At 28.2% G+C, this 10,504-nt stretch overlaps 1 protein-coding gene across 1 annotated transcript in view; it reads left to right on the top strand.

The window, feature by feature from the left end:
- Nucleotides 1-4,776: 4,776 nt before the first annotated feature.
- The window catches only part of LOC100167406 (protein white), a 28,052-nt gene continuing 22,324 nt past the window's right edge, over nucleotides 4,777-10,504 (top strand). Inside the window, exon 1 of the mRNA XM_001943068.4 lies at nucleotides 4,777-5,137. Coding sequence (XP_001943103.2) covers nucleotides 5,045-5,137 — 93 coding nt within the window. The 5' untranslated portion in view covers nucleotides 4,777-5,044. The remainder of the gene's footprint in view (nucleotides 5,138-10,504) is intronic.

Genomic DNA, 10,504 nt, shown 5'->3' with positions numbered 1-10,504 from the left:
TGGTGTAACTTTAAAACAAATGACCATAGATACATGAAATTTTCAATGGTTGTTTATATTTCCATTTTCTATACACGATAACATTTTCAAAATATTTTGATATATTTTGAACTGTTTAGAGACATTTTCATTTTCCATTTTTTTTTAGTTTTTTTTCTAAAAATATCAATAACATTTTATTAAAAAAGCTTGAAAATTTAATAGAAGGCTCCAAGTATATTTTTTCAAAGGCAGATGAAAAATATTAAAAATCCTTAGTCACAGTTTTTTTTTATAAGCATTTAAAGTTCAAAAATTGACAAAATATGGAAAAATCACGAAAATTAGCAAATTATTTTGAGTTAAGAATTCGTAAAAATTTTTCTTTTTAAATCTAAGATTTTAAAATGTAATACAAGATTCCTTATAAGATTATCTACCTTTATCAAACAAAAAATATCTATAAGAAAGTCAAATTAAATTATTATGATCGTTTGAAATTCAAATTTTTACAACATTGGATATTCACTCGATTTCTCATGTAGCGATTTCCTTATTTTGTTGTAATTAAAAAACGAATAACTGTAGATACATGAAAATTTTACTGAATGTTTATATTAGCATTTCCAATACACCATACAATTTTGAAAATATTTTGACTCTTTTTGAGCTGTTTACGGACATTTTCAGTTTTCAATTTTTTTAGTTTTTTTTTCTATAAATATCAATAAAGTTTTATCTGTTGGTTCAAAAAGTGTAAAAATTTAATTCAAAGCTCCTGATGTGGTTTTAACTTTTAAGTCTAATCGCAGAATCTTTGTATTTTTTCTTTGTCAGACTGTAGGAGGTCTTATGCTAGCAATGTACTGTTCAACTTTTAGACAGTTTAAGCTTTCTTCTTTTTTCAATGAATCGATAAAAATCCAGATGGAAGGATGACGAGAACTTGACATTGAACCCTGGACCGAATTGTTAGTTCGCGGAATATCAATCTTCAATAACGAATAGCAATTCCAAACATTTATAGAAGATAAAGGTGCTCTCTTCTTGCTATCCGACAGGATCTTCCAATCCATGTGTCTTCAAAATAGTTTATTAAATCTGATAGAGTCTCTTTATTTTCTCTATAAAACTCGGAATCCAATAGAGACTCAAATGCTGAAATTACATTATTTTCGGGTACATAAGCTAAGGCTGCTAATTTAACCTAATTCTAACCTAACCTATGGCGGTGGAATCCCGTCCTGTTTCTTCAATAATTTATATTTTTTCCTAATTTTTTTACAAAAAGATAGGGTATAAAATACTTAAATTTTAGTGTAAGTTTCATAAGTTTCAATTCATTTTTGAAATAACTACGGCTCGTCCCGTTTACAATTTTAACTGTATTTTAACACCTGCGTCGGTGGATTCTCGTCCCGTTTCTGCGATAATTTATATAATTTCATAATTTTTTACCAAAAGATAGGGTATATTGTACAATATACTTAAATTTTTGATATACGTTTAATAAGTTTTAAATTACCTACACGGTACAGCTCGTCCTGTCCTGTTTCTGCAATACCTAATAAAAGTGTTGTGATAATTTTCATATTAAAAGGTAGGATTTAATCTAATTTAACTTTGGTGTACGTTTTATAAGTTTCAAATCATTTGGGGCTTAACTAAATAATATTTATTATCATTTGGGTGGTATTAAATTTGAATTCAATGATTTAATATCATTGTATAAGAAAAACGATTCTGAGCGGAGACGGTATGTTAGTCTAGGTATAAGACATATTATATACTTATATCTAAGGTATTAAAAAAAAAAAAAAATGACCTATAATATACACAGGAATATCACAATATCCATTAGGCACTTATAACACGTTATACATCAACAACAAACCGTGATACTATCAAGATATATAATAGTATAGGTACTTTAGAAGTTTCAAGTACCCACGAATAATATTATACAATCACAACAAAATAACTAAAATAGTTATTCTAGGTTTTTTAATATGTAATTTCATCCAAATTTGAGCTTAAAATGACTATAAAAATAAACTGTGCTTATGTTTTTTTTTAGATTTTTTGGTGACAGAAAGAACACTTTATGAATTTTTAACCACAAAATAATTATTCAATTTTGAATTTGATAATATTTGTTAAAATTCGATCTTTAAATGCTTATAAAAAAAAATTGTGCCTATGTATTTTTAATATTTTTCAACTGCTATTGTAACAATATATCAGGAGCCTTGCATTAAATTTTTACACTTTTTGGCCCAACAGATAACACTTAATTGATATTTATAGAAAAAAATACTAAAAAAATTGAAAACTGACAATGTCCGTAAACAGCTCAAAAAGAGTCAAATTATTTTCAACGTTTTATCGTGTATAGAAAATGAAAATATAAACATATGGTAAATATTTCATGTATCTACAGTTATTCGTTTTTGAATTACAATGAAATAACAAAATCCGCTACGTGAGAAATGGAGTGAATATCCAATCTTGTGAAAATATGAAATTCAAACGCTCATGAAAATTTAATTTGATTTTGAAGCAATTTTTTTTTTTTTGATAAAGATAGACAAACTTATGAATGATCTTGTATTACATTTTCAAATCTTAGAGTTAAAAAGAAAAATTTTCATGAATTTCTAACTCAAAATAATTTGCAAATTTTCGTCATTTTTACGTATTTTGTCAATATTTGACAATTTGTCAATTGTGACTATGGATTTTTAATTTATTTCATCTGTCTTTGAAACAATATACTAGGAGCCTTCTAGTAAATTTTCAAGCTTTTTTAACCAACAAATAAAATTTTATTGATATTTATAGAAACAAAAACAAAAAAAAAAGGAAACTGAAAATGTCCGTAAAGAGCTCAAAATAAGTCATAATATTTGGAAAATTTTATCGTGTATAGAAAATGCTAATATAAACATTCAGTCAACATTTTATATACCTACGGTTATTTTTTAAGAGTTGCGCCAAAAACCAAAATCAATTTTCTCGAAAACAGATTTTGCGTAAAAATTCTCGTTTTTCCTATGTAAAATTGTGCCTATGTATTTTTAATATCTCTCAACTGCTATTGTAACAATGTATCAGGAGCCTTGTATAATTTTTTACACTTTTTGGTCCAATAGATAAAACTTTATTGATATTTACAGAAAAAAAAACTAAAAAATTGAAAACTTACAATGTCCGTAAACAGCTCAAAAAGAGTCAAATTATTTTAAAAATTTTATCGTATATAGAATATGCTAATATAAACATTCAGTGAAATTTTCAAGTTTCTACAGTCACTGGTTTTTTAATTACAACAAAATAAGATAATCGTTACGTAAGAAATCGAGTGAATATCAAATGTTGTATAAATATGAATTTCAAACGCTCATAGAAATTTAATTTGAGTTTCTTATGGACATTTTTTTTGTTGATAAAGGTAGATTATCCTGCAAAGAATCTTGTATTACATTTTAAAATCTTAGTTCTAAAAACAAACATTTTTACGAATTATTAACTCAAAATAATTTGCTAATTTTCATGATTTTTACATATTTTGTAAATTTTTGAACTTTAAATGCTAATTAAAAAAAACTGGGACTAAGTATTTTTAATATTTTTCAAATGTCATTGTAACAATATAGTAGGAGTCTTGTATTAAATTTTCAAGTATTTTTACTCAACAAATAAAGTTTTATTGACATTCATTGAAAAAAAAACTAATTAAATTGGAAACTGAAATTGTCCATAAACAGCTCAAAACAAATCAAAATATTTTGAAAATTGTATCATGTATAGAAAATGGAAATATAAACAACCAGTGAAAATTGCATGTATCTACAATCGTTCGTTTTAAAGTTACACCAAAAACCAAAATCAATTTTCTCGAAAACAGATTTTGCGTAAAAATTCCCGTTTTTCCTTAATTTTTCTTTTGTTTTTCAAAGCGCTTTTGAAAACTACTGCAAAATGTTTACTTTTGACCCCTAAAAGTACCAACTAGATTCACTTTCCTATCAGAAAAGGTACTGTTGAAGAAAATCCAAGCACTTTTACTGGCCTAAAAGGTTATGAGACACAAAAAAAAAAAAAACACACATCATTGTAAAATCAATACATTCATCGTTCCACTCAGAATCTAAAATATAAAGAATTTTTTGATATTTTTCTTTTTAATCAAGTTATTATAATTTCTTATATTCCTAATAATCCAAATTACACAGTAAAATGGAAGATTTTTTACGTACTGAGTACAATGTGTTATTTTATGCATGAGTAAGACGATACGCGGGTACGAGTGTACAACGTCCTCTTAAGTTAGATAGGAAAAACAAAAATAAATTGTTTAATACTTGCAAGTACTAATTATAAGTACCTATACCTAATACCAGTAAAACTTATAGATGTCAGAATTATTGTATATAATATTAACTCTATATATTGTATATTTAGTATTAACATGTTTATTATAATCAACACTAGAGACATGCCTATAGGTATATCGTATGGAGCAGAGAAGATCGTGATGGCAATTTTCCAAAGATAAGTTACCGGGTAACTGTTACCCATATATAGGAGTCAAGACGTACAAGTCGATAATATGAGAGTGTTAGCTGGTCGCCTGTGGCCAGTGGGTATAATATTATATCGATGTCGTGCCTACCTCTTTTACTTGTTTATGCATTTTTACCGTCTCGACGTGTTACGTAACAGCTCGTCGTCTTCCCCTTCTACACCGATGGCGTCGGCGGTGGGTGCCCGGCTGACTGACGTTGCCGTTCCCGTGCTTAAGATCAGTTTACGATGAACGGTCGATGATCTCTGACATACCGCGTATCTTGTATTGTATTATTATTATTATTATTATTATTACATCCGTTCATACCACGCGGAATGTGGCGCGCACGGCAGACCTGAAACACGGTCGACGAGTAGTACTGCGGTTGCTGTATGCGTTATATGCGATAAAGTAAAATAGACGGATCGTGTTGGAGAACAGGAAAAACGACCTGTTCCCGATTTGGCGTGCGCTTTCCGACCGTGCGTGTTCGCCATGGGCCGCAAAGGCGAGAAGAAACCGTTGTTGGCCAACAGCAATGCCGACAATTCCCGACCAGAAAAAGATGTCACCCGTTACCGGAGCCTGGTGAGTACCTGTGCACTGCACAATTTTTGACAGTTCTCTCGACTTGGAAAAATGATTATGAAAAAATACAAAAGTACGAAGCGGGCATGCGTTCAATATTATCTAGATTCTGCAAGGTAGATGTATTCGGTTTTATAATTCTAGATAGCAAATACTCTACAGCTCTATCCATTATAAAACACCAAATCCCGTCGAAAAATGTCAGTTTTTTACGTACCTACAAACCCATCTCGGAGACTTTGATAAAAAATAGGACACATATTGTACTCTACACTTTGGGGTCTAATGCTATAAAAGGTTGCGTTGATGTCGTCAACTTCTATTAATCATAATAATATGCACATTATGGCATTATGCTATAAACGTGTATCATAAATGTACAGTATCTCTGCAGCAGAACGTTCATAAAATTGAATGTTCTCATAATAATATAGGTATAATATAATATAGGTATAGGCGAATGCTTATATAGTGCTAGCAAATACGTGTTTCTAGTTTCCGGTGGACTTTTTCAGTACAATATTACTGTTGTTTTCCTTCTGGATGTTTAAACTTTATAATTTATATTTGGATGGTTTTTTAGGTTAAAAGATTCAGGGGTAACTATTATTACTGTTGACTTTTTCTTACACTTCAATATGTCATTATAAAACTTGCTGCACGGCATATTCGCATTATTGTTTGAATTTACAAATAAAAATGAATAATAGTCGTTGAATATAATTTTTACTTGTAAACGAATGAACGAGGGTATTATACCAAAAAATAATAAATATTATGTGGTTATTATTTATTTAACAGGCATAAAGCCCAGTACATATCCGTATAGGTAGTACAATTGTACCAATATATATTACAAAAATATAAAAGAATAAATAAATTCATAGTGGTATAGCTACATTAATAATAAATTACAGAAATAAGTTTAACTTGGCAAGTGGGAGTATAAACTCAAAAACAAAATAATGTAACTAGAAAAATAGACGGCGGTGCAGCTCACTTCCCAGGTGAATCATTATGTCTATGGGATGGATATTAGTAGTAGGTACCACCTATATTAGTAGAACTATAACTAGTAGAATTAAAGAAATTTGGGATAGTGTGAAACTGGTAGATTACATCGTCCATACTCCAAGCATCAGCTTGGTCAGTGGCGGTCAAACGATTTTATCAAGGGGGGGATATGGCTGATTTTTTAACGTTTATTAAAAAACATAATTTATGGCTATCAGATCCTAAACATTGAAAAAAGGTCATAGGGGGATCTATTCCCCTCATAACCCTCTGTTTGACCACCACTGTATTAAGTTAGCCTTTATACTCTTTTATCCAATAATGATGCGAGAGATGGCTTACACAGTAGGTATACACGTAACACGGTAAAATTCAGTTCTTAAATTGCAGTTTAGAAAATAATGTGCATATATATAAAATGTACTCGAAATATGTACCTATAGTTCAACCACTTTTTATATTTACGACATTATATATTATATGACCTTTATTTGGTACAATAATCCTAGTCCAATAAAAATATTTTTCAATTATTCAAAATTTTTTTCTAATAGAAATTTTAAAATGATTCATTTATTTTGTAGTGTAACTGTGTTAAGTATTAATCCTGTATAAGCACATGATCTGTAGGTAACAAAAACATTTCCTAAGTAGAGGGGTGGTAAATTTTTTTCTTTAATCATGACTATTTTCATACAATAAAAAATGTTGAAAAGAATTGAAAAATTGAAATATATCTCATTATAATATTTACTATTAGGATTTAAATAAATACTTAGATTTTCCATACATTATTTATAAAATTAAAAAAAAAAAGTACTTACATGTCATATATTCTAGATTTAATAACTATAGAAAGTTTACTTTTGCTTAATTTATATAATAAATATTTTTTTGAATCTAATTTAAATGACCTAATTATAATCATATTGTTATATTACTCATGTTCCATACAATATAATGTTTTAATTTTTACCTAAGAACATAATTTAATTTGGAAAAGAGAAGGGGTTATCTTAGCCATTAACTATGTTACAGAAGCATCTAATTATAAGGTCAAATATAGGAAAAAGTCATGGTTGATAACTGAAGATTAATTAAAGTATATTACCATTTTTATATCAGCGAGTAAATCATTTAAACAGTTTTTGTTCAAATAAACACGCACGTAAATTACATTACCATTTACCTCCGTATACCGTAGTTGTACGTTATTATTACATCAGAAGAAAATATTTCGCTGATCAAAAAGCTATAATTCAAAATTTGATCTTATCAAAATATTATATACTTTGGTCGACAAAATTGAGAATCCATTACCTATAATCAGTAATTAGTGTATGCACTACTAAGCTGCGAGAACCATTACTAGAATGAGCTTGATACATATATACTTGCCATTTGGGTATTATTTAATTCGATGGAAGATAATATTGTGCCAATTATCATTATACATTTGAAAGTGAAAATAAATAGCTATAAATTCGATATCGTTTTCGAGCAAATTTCAGTTAAAACTGCGCTTGCTGAGATTCTTTCAATTTTTTTCCCCATAAACTAATAAATTAAATTAGTTATTGCCAGATAAATAGTTTTTCCTTACACTAACGGAAAATGCTAAGGCAATAAAAAAAATGACTTTTTCTAAACATCGACCTATTTTTCCAATCAATAGATAATTATTTAATAGTCTGTTTGAAACTTTTGGAACCATAATAGTGTTGAACAAGACAACATTGTTAAGCTGTAGTAATTATGTTTTTGTTTATTTATCTATAGTTTATTCAATTTCACAGTTGAAAAATGATTCTTAAATCTCTATAAATATGTCATGATACGTGACTATTATATAATGTTATTACAGTAGTTACTAGTCTCGCCTAAAGGTTAATAATCGGCATCAATCATTTATTTGGAAATCTCATAATGCATGGCACCGGTGCATATTTTATTCTTGAATTTAAAATTCGTTACAACTAATTTACATATGTGTTGAGCAATGCAGTTCTGTCTATTCGTTATATGCGTAATTATAACATATTAAAATAATAATGATAATAATAATATAAGCTACGACTTAAATATTCTTATAAACGGTCTACTTACTATTATCGAGCAAGCACTAATAAATAATCGAGTAAATAATATACATTAATAGCGCAAACCTAATATTATAATACTTATAAGCTATAATATATGATATTAGGTACGATGTACCTATAAATGGATATGATAATTTTTTATTATGCATTTGTTGTCGACGTTTTTTGTGCGCAATTACGTTTATTAATATATATTGTAATTAACACACTTTTCAGTTTTCACAACTAAATACATAACTCACTCAATAAGGCAATGGCCTACATGGTTATAATTAAATGCATGATTTATCGTAATGTAAACATAACAAATTAAAGTATTACTAAATGCGAATATGCAATATAATTTTAACTCAAACCATGTAAATAATTCTGCTCAGTTGTTGATTCCTGCAGTATTCTCGATGGATTTCGCAAAATGTATTAAAGTTGTATATTATGACGTATAGTATATTAGAATCTAGTTCTAAGCGTTATATACGTATTTTTGTGTTTTTTTCAATTTTTTTTATTGTAGAATGTTCCAATCATGAACTCCAAAGAAGGTTTCTGACGGAGAATTGGATCTAGTTTACAAATTAACGAGGGGAGGAGTCAAATGTAAAAGACAAAATTGATTTTGTTTTTTTGTTCCAATTCACAAATGAGTAAACATAGAAACTTTTTTCACCAAATATTTATGTTTACATTTTCCTGACATCAACATTTTTAAAGCTTGATAATCTAATACAACGTGTTATTCATAAGCAAATAAGTTATTGTTCTTACAGTTATTAAAATATATATATCAAAACCACATAGTAACAACTTCTATAAGCATTCGAATTTCAAAATTCGTCAAAATGATCAAAATGTTCAAGTTGTTTTTTAGTAGAAAATTAATACAATTTTCCATTTTTATTACTCAGCTTTGAACATTTAATACAAGTTTCATCATGAGTTATTGAGTTATTCTTATGGAAATCTCAAAATCTCAAAACGCGTAATACGCACAATTTATTTTTGTAGACGTTGCAAGTTTTTTTTTAAATTTTATATTTATGACTAAAAAAAAACTAAAATCGTTATTTTTCGAGCATTCGTAAGGACGGGTGAAACTTATCTTTTTTACGTTTATTAATATTTACTATACACAAAGAAATTTTACAAATTATTTATATTAATTGTATATTATATTTAATTATTAATTTATTTCTACCACGAACCTATTCACGTCGGTATTGACTTATAATAATGAATAAAAGTGTTCAAAAATTAGATCAACCTACTGTATTACCAACAGAGAAATAAACCACTACCTAATACCAGTATAAATATATAATTTCCTTAGAAATGTTTCCGCTCAGAATCGTTTTTAATTTTATAGAATGGATTATCATTGATTTAAAATTGAATACATCCATTACAGTGGCCTACTCAATGACGAGGTACCTACACTCAATAGTCAACACAATATATTCTACAACAGATCGACTTTCCAGTTGTTTTAAATTTAACACAAACCAATGTGAATTTAGCTCAGTGATTCATAATTTCGACATTTCTAATTTCCTTAAATCAAAAGGTTATTTATTTTATAATTTTCTCGAAAACTATTTTATGTTTTCTAATAGGTATATTAGACACATCACCCTTAAAATAAGAACACTTGAATTATGCATGATGCGGCTGTAGGTGGATGGAGAGTGGTCAGATAAATGATAATTTCTAAATTACATATTCAAATAACAATTAAATAATATGTATATTCGATCAATGACATAGCCAGGAGGTCCAGCCCCTCTCCCCCCGAAATGTCATCGATGACATTTTTTTAGAATCTGTGTGGAAAAAAAATATATATATATAGGTACTGGTATATAATATAACTGGATGCCTGGGTATAAGATAGGTACTGACTAGATCGTAAATTTTATCTTTTATTGTTACACTAATCGTATCGTGTACCTATACGATTTAAAGCAAAATATATTGTCCTATACTCGCCTGTCATCAGTCGATTTTTGTCTACTTTCATATAAATATACCTACGGTAAATTTTATTTCGTTTTGTTTCTGTGCTCGTTTCGGTTTCGTTTCTGTTTTATAATAATCAAATATGAAAAGAGGAGCACTTGACAATGTTTTTAAACCAGCACTAAAAAAACCATTAACTGATGCGATTTTAAATCCACATGAAAGTCAAGAACATAATCAATCAGTGTGCAGTACTTCAATAATTGATGTATCAAATGTTGTGAGTACTAGTATTATT

The sequence above is a fragment of the Acyrthosiphon pisum genome, chromosome A1 (genome assembly GCF_005508785.2).
Source record: "Acyrthosiphon pisum isolate AL4f chromosome A1, pea_aphid_22Mar2018_4r6ur, whole genome shotgun sequence".
Taxonomy (NCBI): domain Eukaryota; kingdom Metazoa; phylum Arthropoda; class Insecta; order Hemiptera; family Aphididae; genus Acyrthosiphon; species Acyrthosiphon pisum.
The sequence above is the reverse complement of the archived record's forward strand: the minus strand, read 5'-3'. Positions and strand labels throughout refer to the sequence as shown.